Source organism: Eublepharis macularius, chromosome 2, assembly GCF_028583425.1.
Source record: "Eublepharis macularius isolate TG4126 chromosome 2, MPM_Emac_v1.0, whole genome shotgun sequence".
In the NCBI taxonomy this organism is placed as follows: domain Eukaryota; kingdom Metazoa; phylum Chordata; class Lepidosauria; order Squamata; family Eublepharidae; genus Eublepharis; species Eublepharis macularius.
The window spans coordinates 216,268,351-216,286,041 of record NC_072791.1 but is presented as its reverse complement, the minus strand read 5'-3'; the positions used below and the strand labels follow the sequence as shown (position 1 = coordinate 216,286,041).

Here is a 17,691-nt window from a genome sequence, read left to right as displayed (position 1 = left end):
CAATAATGGCACCAATAAATTGGATAACCTTAGAAGGGGGTGAGCGACGATTTCTTCAAATTCACAAATAACCCCAACCTTAAGCAAGCAGCCAGAGTAATATTAATCTGGCATGAGACATCCTCTGCAGATTGCCCAACTATGAGCCAATCATCTAAATATGGAAAAATACAGCAACCCTGTGTTCTGAGGTAGGCAATAACCACTGCCATACATTTAGTGAACACCCTAGGGGCTGTGGATAACCCAAATGGGAGAACACGGTATTGAAACACTCGAATGCCATAAGTAAAGCGAAGAAATCTCCTATGCTCAGGAAATATAGAAATATGAAAATACGCGTCCTTCAAATCCAGCACCCCAAACCAAGAGTTCGGGGGCAACAAGGACAGCACCATCTGTAGTGTGGTCATCTTAAACCTCCGACCTCTGATGGATTTATTCAATTTTCAGAGATCCAAAATGGGGCGAAGACCCCCATCCTTCTTGTCTACTACAAAAAGGTTAGAGTAGAACCCCAGGGAGGAGGTGGTTGAGGGAATTTCCTCGATAGCCCCTTTCAAAAGTAAAGCAGACAACTCCGAGACCACCCCAGGTTGGGGTGACGACGAAGAGAAAACAGGGAGCGAGAGACTAGGGTAATGAACAAATTCAACTTTATATCCAAACTTAACTATGTCCAAAACCCAAACATCTGAAGTGATTTCACACCACTCATCAAAAAAGGTAAACAACCTGTCCCCAAAGAAGGGTTCAGGACCCTGTAATTGTCAGAATTGCTTTTGAGTAAGCCCCGACTCCTTGGCTTGATGCGGAGGGATGTTATGTCGGGTCTTGTGGCCTTGTTTCTTCCTCTGGAACGAGGGTTGTGGGCTATAGTGTCGCTGCTGCTGGGAGCCATACCCATAATAAGGTTGATATCGGTGTTGACGATACCTGGGATACGGCTTGAACTGCGGGCGACCAGGTTGTTGCTGTGTTACACCATACGAACGTGCAGTCAGCCTGTCCTTACGTTTCTTCGACAAGTACTCATCTGTCTTGTCCGAAAACAGGTTCTGACCCTCAAAGGGTAGGTCTTCTACCTTAGCACGTGTCTCCATAGGCAAGGCCGTGGTCCTCAGCCAGGCAAACCTCCGTAGCACAAGAGAGGACAATAGCGCCCTGGCAGATGAGTCAGCCATATTTCGACTAACCGTAATTTGGTGTCGTGATAACCGTACAGCTTCCTCTTGGATAACCCGAAGGAAGGTTCGCTGGTCTTTAGGCAACTGAGGGAGAAATGTAGCCACCTTTGTCCAAAGCAGAAGTTGGTAGGCAGACATCATAGCGGCATAATTGGCTATCTTAATGCCAAAAGCCGAAGATGAATAGACCTTTCTGGCTAAGGAATCAATCTTCCTACTGTCCTTGTCAGAGGGAACAGATAAGGATCCTTGTTTAGGTTCTGCCTGCATATCTTCTGTAACCAAAGAAGAAGGAGGAGGATGTGCGGATAAGAAAGGACACTGTTCGTCCTTAACTCGATAAAGGTTCTCAACCTTCTTGTTGGTAGCCGGAGTCGAGGTCGGTTTCAGGTTAAGTCCCGAGAGCAATTCCACAAAACCTTTAATCATGGGGAAGGCAATAGTCGGAGTCGACCCTGAATACATGTGCTTCAGGATCTTGTCTGTCGACCGTGGTTCCGAGGAGACCACATCGATTTCAAGTGCCTTCGCCATTCTCTGCAACAGCTCATTGTAAGCGCGGAAATCTTCCGTAGGCGAAGCTTCCTCCGATGGGCCAATGGTTCCGTCAGGTGACTCAGATGGTGAGTCATATTTATCACAGGTAAGGTATTCATCATATTCGGTGTCATAATACCTTGGGGTCCGTCTGGAACCTTCCACTGGAGTAGCTCGAAGGAAGGGAGAGCGTGAACGGCGACCTAGTTCCCAGTCGGATCCGAAGGAATCCTCTCCATAACGACGGGTCGAGTAAGGGCTGTATCTGTCAGAACGCCTAGATGAACGACCTCTGTCAGAACGGGAAGACCGTGAAGACCAGGAACCACGAGAAGGTGAACGTGGTACCCCTGAAGGAGTCGGAGGTCTATCCACCATGATAACATCTGATTCTCGAGACCTGGTAGACGCTGGCGTTCTCTTTGGAGAAGCCGCATCTCCGGAACCACGAGACACGGTTCCGAGTAGTTGTTCCTGTTGTACCCGTTGAGGGGCAATCACACTCTCCAAGACTTGTTTGTCTGATTTGGATGACAGGTGTTTCCTCTTCTTCTTTTTCTTCTTTTCTAAGACAAGAGGAGTCGGATCCGAGGCTAGCGGACGGTCCGACACCGAGCCACTGCGGGATGTTCTCGGTTCCGACGGGGCTAACGAGCCCCCTCTTTTCGGAGAGGTCACTGCTTTGGAGCCCGAAGGTTCCGATGCTGGTCTCGACTCCGAGGTCGGGTCCGAAGAGGTCGGAATCATCGGCGCCGATGCGGTTCGAACCATACGTCTCGGGCTCGGGTGGCTGGGCGTCGGAGAACGGGGAGACTTCCCGGAAGACTTCCTAGCGGGGGTAGAAGCTCCCTCGAGCGCGGGTGACTTGCTCTGAGTAGAGGGGTCAGTCGCAGCCATAGCGCGTCGCCACAAATAGGCTTGGAGCCTTCCCGAACGTTCTGCCCTGGCCTTCGGGGTGAAGGTGCGGCAGTATTTACAGACCTGCGGATTGTGTGACTCTCCAAGGCAGTAGAGGCACTCTGAATGACCATCAGACTTGGTCATCTTTCGATCACAGGTCGTACAACGCTTAAACAGTGCAGTATCCGACATTTTCCGTCCAAAGAAACAACAGAGCTAACAAGAACCTCTTCAGTCGGTGGCAAAAGAGGAACTGAGGGGACGTCGGGGGCGCCCCGCCTCTTTAGAGCCGTTTTTCGGCGGGAAAAGACGGCCGCGCATGCGCGCTGGGAGGCGAGGGCGCCCCCTAGTGTTTCAGAGCTATAAAAATCTCCGAGATCGGCAGGCCTGCGCGTGCGCAGTCCCATGTGGGACTGCACAGGAAGACCGCCGATGAACAATAGCATACTTTGTAAACTGCTCTGCCACATTATCCCAGACTGTATGGCTTGCATTTGCCAAACATGCAAGTAAGTTTTTTAAAAAATTGACATCTAGACAAAATTCACACACAAACTTAAGGTCCATTTCACTGCAGCTACATGAGAAAAGGAAACTTTCCTTTAATCTAAGGATAGAAGGTCTAGTGAGTCATAATAGGTGACAATGCAAAGCCCATATATCAACCTTCCACTCGAAAATCTGATCTATGTATCATTGAATATAACATAACATTCCAGATGCAGAAATCAGAAACAGGGCACTCTACTAAAGGGTTTGGTGTTTAGTACAATGTAAGCAAGCAGAATTAGGCAACGCTAGATATTAACATACTTATCTATAAAATCATCCGCACTCTTCTTAGGCATATTGTCTGCATGTCGAAGAAGCCAAATAATTTCATCACGAGCAAATGATAGTGCCATAAATACAAAAAGCGCCTGGGCGGAAGAAAAAGAACACACGTTCACATGTTTCTATTCCATACTTATTTTGTACATATACTCCAAAGAAAAATGAATTTCACTCTATAAATAGTCTGTATTTACACACACGAAAGAAACCCACCGAATTTTAGAGGACAATGTATGAAATTAGCTATTCTTCAGTTTATTTTATAGACAAAATGATAATCACCTTGGGTCCTAACAACCCCGGCTGATCCGACAGGACGGTAGCAAGCTCCTTCAGTGCAGACCGTAAAAATTTGCGTCTTTCTCTGTGCATCGAACCACTTTTGAGAATAAAAATATTGTGATTAATCAACAACATACTACTCTGATCAAAAAGAATAATTCAAACCGCCCCTATGACAAAGGAACTAAAACATATTACACTGCTTCTTGCCCAAGGATATGATGTGAAAAGTTCAATCAATTGCTCTGAGAACTGCAACCTCTTTACACCGCTAAACATGGTTTTCCTAGAACTTAGAAGGTTTGATAATGACTGACAGGCCTTGAAGATCCAGAGGTCACAAGCCTACCAGAACTTTAAACATACTAACTCTCATACCTCTCTCATCCTTTATCTAAAAGCTCAACAGCGACACAGAAAGAAAAAGGGCATATAAATCCAGGCGCTGGTTATTGCAGGCTTCTGTAAATCGTAACAACAAAGCTTTCTGGAAAATAGTTAACAGTTTCCTAAAAAGTTCAACTGCTCAGGCTAACTTAGCAATCTATCCATGGGGCTGGGAACACCATTTGGAAACCCCAACATAGTTTCAATAGATGATACTCTAGAGAAACCTGAGGATTTGCCTGTTTGGGATCCACTTTCAATGGATGAAGTTACTATGGTTGTTGTGGGTTTTCCGGGCTGTATTGCCGTGGTCTTGCCATTGTAGTTCCTGACGTTTCGCCAGCAGCTGTGGCTGGCATCTTCAGAGGTGTAGCACCAAAAGACAGAGATCTCTCAGTGTCACAGTGTGGAAAAGATGTAGGTCATTTGTATCCACTCAGGAGGGGTGGGGTTGAGCTGAGTCATCCTGTAAGAGTTTCCCAGGGTGTGGAATGCTAATGGCGGGAGGCTTCACTGTATCCTGAGGAGGTTCTTTTGCATATGGATTGGTGCTTGATGTGCTAATCTTCTCTGCAGGGCTATTGTCGGGTGTGGAGTGTTTTGTTGGCCTGGTGTTTTTCAGAACTGGAGCCCATGCTCTGTTCATTCTTAAGGTTTCTTCTTTCCTGTTGAAGTTTTGCTTATGCTTGTGAATTTCAATGGCTTCCCTGTGCAGTCTGACAAAGTAGTTGGAAGTGTTGTCCAGTATTTTGGTGTCCCAGAATAAGATACTGTGCCCTGTTTGAGTTAGGCTATGTTCAGCCACTGCTGATTTTTCAGGCTGTCCAAGTCTGCAGTGTCTTTCATGTTCTTTTATTCTTGTTACTGTTGATTAACAGAGACTGGTAAGGCTCTAAATTGTTGTTAACAATTTAGAGACTGGACCTGATTTGGTTTCACGTGATCTTTGGTTGGTGGTTGCCTATAATTGACCCTAGTTGGTGGTCACCTATAATCGCTGACTTGTTTATGGCAGCTGATGGATCAGGGCTAATACCTTACCTGAGATGGCTGGAAACAGTAGTGCCCATTTATAAGAAAGAGGCAAGAAAGTACCTTGCTAATTATCACCTCTTTCAGTCTTTCATCTATCTTGGGTAAATTATATGCCTCCCATCTACAACATAAACTGGATAACTGAATGAAAGCGACTCAGACACTGGCTTCAGGAAAAGGAACTCTATCTTGCACCATGCATTAGTCTTGTCTCATTTGGCCGAGAAATATCTTACAGGCAGCGTTTGATTCAATCTCCAGAAAAGTGCCGATGGAAGAAATCAGAAGCCACAACTATACCTATGAGGCTATTATTTCTAAACAAGCAACTATATAAAGCCTTCCTCGTTCAAAGTGCCATATAATTCCCAAGGTTCCCATTCTACAGCCACTTGGAGGGGGTACACCAGGGCTGTGTTCTTGCTCCCCATCTTTTCAATCTTTTCTTGTATGATCTTCCTCAGAAATTTGCTTCTACTCACCCACATATCCCGTATTCTTAATTCTTATTCTTTTATATGCTAATGACACTTTCTTAACTCTCTCACTCTCAGCAATTGGTACACATCAAACATTTAAAATATTTGCCAAATACTGTAAATTTGAATCATTAAATGACAGCTATCGAAAATCAAAGATAACGGTTAATGGCCAGATTTGTGCACCCCATTATGTGGTTGCTTGATGCGCGCAACTTCACAGATTCAATTATTTAGGCTTCCATTTCCACTCGTCTCTTTCTTGGATCCTGCACTGTAAGCAAGTTTGGGTCAGTATCAGAATAAATCCTGCAGCTATGCAAAGGTTCTTTTCCTCCGCTGGTGGGCATTACATTCCCTCAGCCTTGCAAGGGTATAAAGTCATGGCTCAGTATTATACACAGGCCCAATTTGGATTTAAGCAATTAGGTCTTTCTTGCTTCTACTGCTTTCCTGTGTGCTCTTTTGGCCTAGGCATAGTAGTCACCTTTGTGACTAGAGGTGGATATGAAGCAAATTTCAGTTATAGCTTGGCCTGCAGCAATTAAGTTTAGGCCGCCTCTTGCTCTGTCTGACTCCCTTCCAACTACGGTGAACTAGCTTCCTACTCCAGCCCTTGGAGGCAGAGGATAGACAAGAAAAGTGCCAGTCTGGGTCTCTCTCACTTATCTGTTGGTGCTGGGGTTAAACAAAGCCCACACACTAGTAATCGAAAGGCCCGAAGAGCTGGACTGGCAAATGCTAATAGCCAGGGCTTTTTTTCTGGGAAAAGAGGTGGTGGAACTCAAGTGAGTTGCCCTCAGAGAAAACGGTCACATGGCTGGTGGCCCCACCCCCTGATCTCCAGACAGAGGGGAGTTTAGATTGCCCTCCGTGCGCGGAGGGCAATCTAAACTCCCCTCTGTCAGGAGATCAGGGGGTGGGGCCACCAGCCATGTGACCATTTTCAAGAGGTTCCGGAACTCCGTTCCACCGCGTTCCTGCTGAAAAAAAGCCCTGCTAATAGCTGACACTAAGTGAGTCATCTCACCTACTGATCTGGGTTTAGGGGCCTTACTTTCCCTTTGCTTAAAGCAAAGGGAAAGTATCCTATCTTCTGGTCCCTGCTTACCATAGGCTGTTCTCCTTAGCCCATTCCAACATGCTCCCTTTAGCAGAGTTAACTGGAAGATTCAGGGGAACTCCATGTCCCTGTGGCAAGCAGGCTGTTGAATCTACACCACACATTCTCCGCTTCGCTGCAAGATATATGCTGATCAAAGAGCCAATGCTCTTTCTCAGATTCCTTTTCAGTCCGCTCTTTGAATTGCCATCCGTTGTATCTCCTTTCAGGGTATGAAAAGAGGACTACAAAACAGTGGCAAAATTTATTTCATGGGCACTAAAACATCATGACCAACAGAGTTCTAAGGACCTTGATCTAACTCTTATAGGCGGCATGTTGGTATTTTAGGTACTGTAAAAATACAGTCGTTTTGTTGCGAGGCAGCCAGTCGCCACCTCCTCCCAGGATGAATCAAGCCCTGTACTGGAGGAATCCTCACTTGAGCTGCGGGATTTAGAGGCAGAGCCAGCGAAAGCAGCAGCAGGAAACGAGGATTGCTCATTCTGGCAGGACACGAAAGAAATGCAAGAGAGAGGAGAGTGTCAGCCACCACCAGAGCCTCCTGAACCAGCTGATCGCAGGAGATGCCGGGAGCGGCTGACAGCACAGGAGAGACGAAGAAGCGCCCAGTCAATTGCACAATTTTGGTCAGTACTAGCTCCTGAAGCAGAGTCTTTACAGGAGCAGGAATGACAAGCCAGTGAGAAGCAACACTTGTGCTTCAGAAATGAGTCAGCTAATTAGGCAGATAAAAGGAACATGCCGGGCAGGGTGTGTTGTGGAAGCAACCTTGCCCACCACCAATCCTCTGAGCTGATTCACTCAGCGGACAGAGGATTACCTTGTGCACTGCCTTGCGTTTTGTCTTGCAAACCTGTTCTTGTTTTTTTAAGCTAGAAACCCAGTTCCTGTCTCCTGACCTGGCTCCCTAGCTTTGGACCCTGAATTCCAGACCTTCCTGCCCACTCCCTGCTTTTCGGAAGGAGCCTTAGGCTTCTGTACCGGTTTGTGATTTAGTTCTTGTCTATTGCCCTGGCTGTAGGCGATTCCATCTGTGCATCCCAAGACTCCAAAGTAGCGTAAAAACATCAGGATCTGTCCCGGACACGACATTTGTTTTGATTACTTATCACAGTGTTGTGCAATCCAGAGGCTAGTGTACAATAAACACCAGGGCTTCCCCTTGAGTGCAACACATTTTAACTTTTTATTATGTGAAACAATTGATTCTGAATTGTTTATACACATTTGTACTGAGTCCAGCCTGAGTAAGTCCAACAAGCCATTGTGCTTTATGGACTATTTTACTGAGAACAAAGAGAAGATCCAAGACTAGAAGCAAGCACACGGGGTGGCAGAGGGTGGGATTCATGGTACAAAGCATAGATCCGAATATTCAAGTAAGTAAGTCTGCATGGATGCAGTTGTCAATTCCTCACACACACAATCCCTCCAGAGTTGCCTAACAGGGAGGACTGGGAAGCAGTAGGGCAAAAAGGTATCAGCGAACTCTACAATGCCCATGAACAGAAGTCACTTCAGTTTACAAAATGGGATCGCTAGAAAGCTGGAGCTTCAGCTGACGATAAAAGTAACCGATCAGAATTCTATGAGCACACTTACGCATGTGATACGGCAGCTTCCTTGCACTCTCTTATGTCATTAATACGTTTGTTATAGCTGCAAGTGTAAAGAAAACACATGAATATACCAGTGAAACAATTATTTTCCATATCTCTACAGATTCATGAGAACAGGAACACTTCCTTGAACAGCAAGATTTGGGTCCAAGAGGACCTTAACTAGATTTCCAGAGTATGAGCTAGAGAGTCAAGTTCACTCTGGAAATCTAGTTGGTCTTCAAAGTGCTACTAGGCCTGAATCCTGCTCTTCTATAGCAGACCAACATGGCTTCTCACCTGAAACTTTCTTGAACACTACTATCAGAGATAAACGACCCCTGCTGAACACTCAGGGTCCTATATTTTAAGTCAAATGTCACCTCAAGACTTCAGAATGAAATATCTGACATCCATTTCATCACATAAGAGCAACCCAACTTTACTGTTGTCAAGAGATGAATTGGGAAGGAGCTCCACAATACAGTGTTCCACCGACTGGGATCAGATATCACAAAAAATAACACAGGTGGCTTTGTCACGGAAGCGGCAAAGCAATTCATTTCCCCATTTGTATCAGGCCGCGGCACGTCATGGGTAAGATCCCCAAACCTCTTTTATGCACACACAAGAATGTGGGGGAACACAGCAGGATTTTTTGAAAAAAAACTTGTTTTTCTTTGAACATCCGGTACTTGTGCCTTACCACAAGGCTGTGGCAGTTTTGATTTCAAAAAGAAGTTGCCAAGAAAAAGCTTTCAAGTAAATCAGCAAGTACTGTATTTACTCAATAGGGAGATGACCCTAACGCCCCTAAAACAAAAGCTGGCTATACATAAAAAGAGATGACCTTGAATTTAAGAAGCCCCCCTTCAAGAAAAGAGGCATGCCAGCCAGCAGTATCCTCCTCCAACCAACCTCTAGCTTCCCAATCCCTACGCCAAGCTGCCCGCTCCTGAGATATCTGCTGCCATAGTAACCGTGCCTTCTGCCGGTGCCTCTCTGCCAGTCCATTTAATCTGCAGCCAGAAAGCACGAAAGGAGGAGAGTGACCCTCTGCAATTCAGTCGCATGAGCTGCTTCCTCGGTTGCATGGGCTGCTTCCATCCAGCTCCCCAGCTGATGCGAGAGGCTTGCCCTTTCTCTCCCTCCACGCTTTCTGGCCAAGCCAGAAAGCACAAAAGAAGAGAGTACACTAGCAGCACTTCCAGGCGGTGTGACCAAGCTGCAAGCCCTCAGGCCGCTCTCTGCAGCTGCAGCAGAGAGGCACAGTAGCTATGGATCAGCTGTGCTGTAGCAGTGCCCGCAGCCCCTCAGTAACAGAGCCGGAGCAATTTTACATAAATTTGTATTTGAGTTTAAGACAACCCTCCCCCTTTTTAAAGGCCCCAAAATGTAAAAAGAAAAATGTTTTGGGGTAAAGATGCTCATTGCATTTACAGAACTGAATAAATACTGTACTGTGCAATACAGGAATGCTGTACATATCTTAAAATACATCCAATTTAATTATATCTTAACCAGGGCTTTTTTTCTGGGTAAAGAGGTGGTGGAATTCAGTGGGTTGCCCTCGGAGAAAATGGTCACATGGCTGGTGGTCCTGCCCCCTGATCTCCAGGCAGAGGGGAGTTGAGATTGCCCTCTGCGGCAATCTCAACTCCCCTCTGTCTGGAGATCAGGGGGCAGGGCCACTGGCCATGTGACCATTTTCAAGAGGTTCCGGAACTCCGTTCCTCTGCGTTCCCCCTGAAAAAAAGCCCTGATCCTAACTAAAAAAATATACTCTAAAGACAAAGGCTTCTAAGACACAGTGCAAATACAAAGTTAACTGCAGTTAAGGCATCGGCCTTGGAAGTCACGTGCCTCTCCTCGTTCGCTATTGTCCTTTCAGATGCCAATGTCCCTTTGGCCCCAGTTTCGTCCTTACACCCAATGGCTGATAGCCTTGGGAAAAACAGACACCAGATGCTACAGCATAAGCTTGTTAAAACTGAGGCTCTGGATCTGGTCTTGGGGGCGGGGGGGAGTTCCTCATTCATTTATGCTTGCTTAACAATGAATGGAAATATACCTGAATAAAAGCAGGCAAGCGACTTCACGCTTTAGAAGTACAGTACAGAAGAAACACACTCCTACTGCCTACTTTGGATGGGATATCACACAAGACCATTTTCGCTCTGTCAACATATCACATCGTGCACAGCTTAAAAGAGTGGCAGGCTACTGCAATCTAATTCGTAATAAGAAACATCGTACCCTCTTATGTTTACAAATAGGTCTTCTGCAGCTTTGTGAATATGGAAAACTTCGTCTCGGAACAGAGCTAGGCAAGAGCTGCTCTGAAGGGCCAGCTTCCAAAGAGTCAACGCAGTTGCATCGCTATTCAGGATCCCGTGGCACAAAATAAATCCAACTTTGAAAAGAGAGGGGCGGGGGGGGGGGGGAGAACCACAAAATAAGGTCAAGCAGTGATTAAAATGTTTAGAACGAACATTAAAACAAAGTTGCAAGCTATTCGTTTGACTTCAAGACAAACATAAATGACATTATACATCATTTTACGACAACCAACCATGTGAAACTTCAGCCTGGTTGCTCCGAAATAGGCAACTGTCTTAACGCACCACGACAGCTTAAAATAAAAGAGCAAATGCATAGTGAACTGGAAAAGCAAAAAAAAAAAAAACACTCTAAGAACTGATCTGCAGCTTAAGAGGAAAAAAATTCTTTGTTATCACTCTTCTTTAAAGGGGGACTTAAACAATGGCAAATTCATGTGCCTCTTATGAGCAATACACTCATTACAGGTACGTTATTCCAACAGATCAGCTTTTGGATCTATTACAGATTTCTGCAAAATCAGAATGTACAAACAAGTACTTCAACAATCCATTCAATAAGACATAACAGACATGAACCAGTCCAAATCAAGCATTTTAAAGTCCCATTTATGTTAAGTGAGGAAAATTTAAGCACATGTTTAACTCTGCCACTGAAATCAACTTTGTCTGAAACACAGTAATTTTCAAGAATTGGAGAATAAGAACCGATGTAGACACATTGCCAGCTCCTTTACTAAGGTAAAAGATCAGATCATTTTCTCTCACATGGCCTGTGACTGCCACCATCTCCTCTTTTTTCTAGCCTTAATCAAGATTAATAGTTATCACAACATTACTGATTGCTGGTAAAAGTAGGCTTTGCTCTTAACCAGGTTTTGAAACCTGGAAGATTTGAAGATTATCTTGGGTGAACAGCAAGCCCTAAACAACTCTAGCTCTGTTCAATCACGATGCTGATACAATAATTAAATATGGGCTCAGGACATCCAAGGAAACTTGCAAATGAGAATAATGGAACTATGGGAGGTGACTGAAGATCTTATTCCTCTTACCACAGTTTAAAGGATGGGAACAGTTACATCTATACTGGCTCTAAAGAGGGTGCATTACATATTGAAAGAAGTTGCAACCGCTTTAGTAGATTTAACTTACAGATGATCCATTTCTCCATTGTATCCAGAGAGAGGTATTCACATGGCATCTGTTTGGAAAAACAAGCTGTCAAAATTAAATGACTCACAGCAGCAATTCATGAGCTTTGGGTGCAATGCAATCCCTTAAACAAAAGTGATCTTGTCAATATTCATTAGGGGTGTAAGGCAGACAAATCATTGTAGAAAAAAAGGAAATGCAGCTGCTTCAAAGCTATAGATTAGCTTGAAGAATACCTTCTAAAGCCTCACCATGACCATTAGAAATATATCAACTGTTGCTTGCCTTTTGTAGGAGTGCAGCCTAAAACAGCACAGTCTGAGTGCAGAATAGGTCAAACAAGAGGGGCCATTACAGCTTAGTGGTAAAGCTGTTTGAGTCCAAGAAAAAAAAAACGCACGTGCAACAATCTAGTAGACTGAGATGATGACTCCTGGCAAGATCTGATGAAACGACTTGAACATTGGCTTTGAATGCAGAGTTCCCAAATTGTGCTCAGTCATGGACCAATTTGCACTCAGGATGGTTACAATACACATCCTTTGGAACAAAAATCAAGCGGTCCTTTACAATTAATTGTTGCAGCTCCCTTTGCAGAAGAATGATTTTCTAGACTCTTGGTGAGTACTGTTTGGCTTTCTCCTTCCCACTGCTACCCTTAACTCCCTTACCCCCCAAGCTACTTCTAAAGCCTAAGGAACTGAATGTGATGTGGCAGGAAAGGGGGGGGGGTGAGCTGCAAAAATCAGAGATACTTAGTGCCGCCCCCACCAACTGCAATAGAAAGAAGACCCGCTACACAAACAGAAATGCATTCATACATCTCTGGATCCAAACTGTGAGATTCTCTTGCTCCCCTTGCGGAGTCTAATCTCTTCAGAGGGGTGAGGTGGTTCCTCTCGATTCCAAAGACTGGAACCCAGAGGAGCCCCTTCTTTCACCGGGCAGAGCCACCAGCAAACCCATACCGGGTCCCAAGGTGGCCTTACTTAGAAATAAAGGCATCTGCTTAGAAATATAGACATCTTTATTAATAAACAATTAAGCAAAGTAATCAAAAGCCAGTCTCAGCAGATCTTTAAGCAGTAAAACAATAAAACTAGCTGTCCTAAAATAATAATAGTTGGTACTTGGCGCTCCACAGCATGGAGCAATTAGCTAAGCAGTAGCAAGGCATTCAGGCCAAGAGTACATAACCCCTGGTAGAGATACAGGGGGTGCCTCATAAGAATATCCAGAGGCCGAACCGAAAGAGAATCAAAGAACCCTGTACACCTGACTCCTGCTAAGTTACAGGTTTCTAGGTGTTCTACCTGATGACCAATGTTAACTAATGGAAAGCCTCACTTTAGGGAATCTTCCAGAATTGTCACATCACTGCTCCTTTCTTTTCTCTCCCTACTCTGAAATGAATTAGTGCCATTCTCCTAGCCTGGGGTCCAGATTTCAGGGGGTCCATGAACTCAGATGGGAAAAAATTACATCCTTGTTTTCATTCATCTAACTGTAATTATTTATTTTATTTAATACATTTAAAAACTTTATTCTGAGAAGGGATCCATAGGCTGCACCAGACTGCCAAAGCGGTCCATGGCACAAAGAAAGTGAAGAGCCCATGTCCTAGCTGGAAGGCCTTGAGGAGACAGCAGGGAATAATAGCTTCTTGGACCAGGTGCATCTCCTTAAGAGAACTAAGAATTTCGTTTTCAAATTAACCATTTGATGGAACAGGGCTTTCTTGCATTACACAAACCCTTGCTTCTTAATTCAACAGTTGACCATCCAAGATAGACTGAGCTAACAAGATAAAATCCAATTTAATTGTTCAAAATTCGGCTTAACTTTTGTTATGCAATAAATCAAGAGGACAAAGAAAGAGAGGCATGGGCTGGTATTGAAATTACATGCAGTTGCCAATTCCATCCTGAAGTGATGTTGGCTGATTCCGCACACGTTGGATAATGCACTTTCAATGCACTTTAGCTATTGTTTGGAAGTGGATTTTTTGTTTCACACTCGAAAAATTCAGTTCCAAATGATCTCTAAAGAGGATTGGAAGTGCATTATCCAACGTGTGCAGAATCAGCCTGTTTCACAGAATAGCAACAGCGCAACTTAGAAAAAAAAAATCACACTCATAGTTTAATGGCACATGCCCGCCCCCTTAATATAATAATTAAGTTTGAGAGTCAAACGTTTGACTCTTTTTCCTTGATGTAATATTATAACAGAAACATACTGTGTCGGACTGTGCAGGATTAAGCATTGTGCTGGGGGCACTGATGAGGCTCAAAAGCTGTGCATTTCTCCACTGGTCGGCGGAGAGGTTTCGCCGAGGATAGACCATCTGGAGCGAGATTAGGGCATCAGAAAGAGCCTAGAAAATAAACAATTCAGTAGTAAGTACAGAAGGCATGTTCTCAAACATTAGCTGTTCAGCATAACAAACACACGTTTGGGGTTTACTAGTCTTGTTGGTCTTTAAGGTGCTACTGGAGTTGAATCTGGCTAATCATAAAATAAGGACATTTAACAGCTAATCTCTCTATCAAAGTATTGTCAAGTATCTCGCTTTCCCCAGGTTGCTGAAACAAGCCAGAATGTGAACATTTATTCAGCTTTGTGCGCAATAAACTACCATATGCACACGAGGGAGGCGCACACACCATAAGCAAGGTTCCAAATACCTATCCTTATTAAGCTCTGCATGACAAGCAATGTATTCTGCTTGCCGACACTCACAACTCTGGAAGCTGACAACAGCCGGAGCCACAGCTGCACCCCCAAGCAGGCTTCTTATTTATTATGAAATTGACAAGACTGCAGGTGGGTCCTGAACGTTCCAGTGTGGACTCTATGACTGCTCCACAGCCATCTCTTCCTCTTGAGGCTGCCACAGAGTAGAAATGTTGACCAACCTCAGCACAGTTTTTCTTTTTGAGAAGTTGCCTTGAGAGCATTTTATCTTTTAAGTGACTAACAATTAGTAACTAGTACCCAATAAGTAATAAAACAAGCACCGAAGCAAGGTACCCCTGCAAGGGCAACTGCATACACTTTGTTCACAAGATCATATTCTACCCAAAGCACAGAGAAAGCAAAAAATGGGCACGAAGGCTGGTTCCTAATAGCCCCCAAACAGTATCTATATGTAAATGAACCGCAATTTCACTTTGCTCACCAAGAAATGAATGCTTTTTACTGTAGTTGGACAGTTAACAAAATGTAATGGGTTGGATTCTACAAACTGTGAGGGAAAGGCACTCATTCTTACCCACTTGCCCCTCGGCAGAGGTGGGATGGTTTTTCCTGCTACCCCCCCCACACACACACACCTTTATGCTCCAGCGGCATTTTGTCCACAACGTTACCAAGCACAGCTTCTTTGGAACTACTTGGGAGACGATCCATCCCCACAAATGTCCTTGTGCTTGAATCACAGGATTCATGCAATGGCATGTAGAAAAAGGCAAAGTGAAAAAAGGGCCAGCAGAACATAAAGAGGGGACTGAACCTGAAACAGGGAGGCTGGGGCTCAAAACCTCTTCCTGTATTTCTTGTACAAGAAATTATCCCCAGGCTCCAGTATAGATATGTATGAGAAGAATATTAATCACCTGACACAAGTGTTGTTGTGATTGAGAATCACAGAAGAGCAATTTTTTGTTTAAACTGTATAACCACATGCAGGTTCTATGCACACTGGGATGCAGCAGGCTCAGATTGCATGGGCGCAATGTGTGTGTGCAGGGGTCATTTCGTAGAAAAAGAGCTGGAGGAACTCATTAGCATAACTCATTAGCACAACTCATTAGCATATGCCACACCCCTTGCTGTCACCGGAAGCGTGTCACTAGCATAACTGATTTGCATATGCCACACACCCTGACATCACCTATCCTGGCTGTTTTGGACCCAATCCTGGCCATTCAGGGCCGAAACTGAGCCCAAAATGGCAAAAAAGGGCTGAAAATGGCCGAAAAGGGCCCCAAAATGGTCAGGATCGGGCCGCTGCTGAGTGGGAGAGTGATCCACCACCTGTCAGAGCCCCGATCTGGGCCATTTTGGCCCCAATCCAGGCTGAAACAGGCCCAAAATGGCCGAGAGTCAGGTGGGTGGGGCCACCTGACATGTGACCTCTTTGGGGAACTGCCGGAACTGCGTTCCTGTGCGTTCCCCCTCGAAATGAGCCCTGTGTGTGTGTGTGTGTGTGTGTGTGTGCAATCTTCCCCCCCACCCTAGGTTCCTGGCTCTTAGTACAAAAAGAAGTCACTATTCCTATTTCCCAAGAAGCACGGCAATAAATATGGCTTAGGATACCCTTTGGCCAACAGGCTCTGGAGAAATGCTGACCCCTGCATTTATGTTGAGGAAAGAGCATTTGAAGGGAAAGGTGAAATTTTTTTGCCTTTTCACGCAAATGTGCTCAGCGAACAATTTAAATACTGCTAAACGCCCACAAGAATGGGAGGGGAATGCTGAAAAATTGAATATAAACTTCTCATCCTGTATTCAGCAACATAAAAAGAAAGCTTCACACGTACTTTACTATGTGGTACAAATTCCTCCATCATCTTCTTCAAAGGATTCTCATAATCTACAATCATCTGGCCGAGACGTGGATATTCCCGATCACTAAAGACAGCAACAAATGTGATGAAGAGATTTTATGAAATATGCCTCCGATCCCAAAGGCTGCCTCCACGTAGTGCATTTTTACCTTGCTCCATGGGTCATTTCATGTGCGTAGTTGTACAATCCTATGATTGCCTTCCGTTCTTCAATCCGAGATAGCAATATCATTAGTGTTGTGTAGGTAATAATTAAATCTAGGTAGTTCTTTGTCAAATCAAAGTTTACAGTCTAGAAATAAAACAAACAGGTTTTATACACTGAGTGTTATCTATTGCATCTTTGCCAGGATTTCAACTGATTGATGAAACTAATATTGCACAACCACTCTGCAAGCTGATTTGGGTGACCTTACACCAGCTGCACACTCTTGGCCTAACCTGCTTCACAGGGTTGCTGTGAGGATTAAATGAAGTACGTACATAAAAGCATCATCTTCAAATTCTTATCTTTTACATATCGGAAGAATCCCAAACCATTTGACAGAGACTGTTTTGGTACGTTTAAAATACTTGGAAGCATCTTTAAATGTCTTCATATATTACCTACACTCAGGGCTTTTTTTCAGGGGGAATGTGGGGGGACGGAGTTCTGGAACCTCTTGAAAATGGTCACATGGCTGGTGGCCCCGCCCCCTGATCTCCAGACAGAGGGGAGTTGAGATTGCCCTCTGCGCCTCTATCTGGAGATCAGGGGGCGGGGCCACCAGCCATGTGACCATTTTCTCCGAGGGCAACCCACTGAGTTCCACCACCTCAGCCCTGCCCTGCCTACAGTGAATGTACTGTATTCTGAAGGACATAAACATGTATAACAGATTAAACTTGTCTTTTAAGACATTTCCAAATATTATCACATTAGGTCTGGGACTAGTGCAGGAAGCTGATCTATTAACTACAACTAGTAAATTAGAAGCAAACCATAAGATGATAAATTTACTTCCCAAACAAATACCCCTTCCCCGTCCGAATCTTAACCATAATTAAAGAATAAGCCAACCCCCTGATTAACTGCAGTTAATGTTAACTAGGCTAACTAAAATAAGGTTAACAAAGATTCCTAAGCATCTTCAAACCCAACACAGAAATTCTAGTGAACCAAATTAGTATATATTGCAGTTACGATGAATACTGGTGCAGCGCATCCCTTGAGATAAAAACTGTTAACAACAGTTTAGGTCTTATGTCTGCATTAACCTAA

The 17,691-nt window shown here is 44.5% G+C and overlaps 1 protein-coding gene across 2 annotated transcripts in view; it reads right to left on the bottom strand.

Moving 5' to 3' along the window:
- Positions 1 to 17,691, bottom strand: part of NCKAP1 (NCK associated protein 1) — an 87,818-nt gene that overhangs the window by 43,352 nt on the left and 26,775 nt on the right. For both annotated transcript variants that reach the window (XM_054970565.1, XM_054970566.1), the window contains exons 5-12: positions 16,580 to 16,722; positions 16,404 to 16,494; positions 14,099 to 14,236; positions 11,860 to 11,908; positions 10,622 to 10,778; positions 8,370 to 8,426; positions 3,741 to 3,837; positions 3,438 to 3,544 (exon numbers count right to left, since the gene is read on the bottom strand). In XM_054970565.1, the coding sequence (XP_054826540.1) occupies positions 3,438 to 3,544; positions 3,741 to 3,837; positions 8,370 to 8,426; positions 10,622 to 10,778; positions 11,860 to 11,908; positions 14,099 to 14,236; positions 16,404 to 16,494; positions 16,580 to 16,722 (839 nt within the window). The remainder of the gene's footprint in view (positions 1 to 3,437; positions 3,545 to 3,740; positions 3,838 to 8,369; positions 8,427 to 10,621; positions 10,779 to 11,859; positions 11,909 to 14,098; positions 14,237 to 16,403; positions 16,495 to 16,579; positions 16,723 to 17,691) is intronic.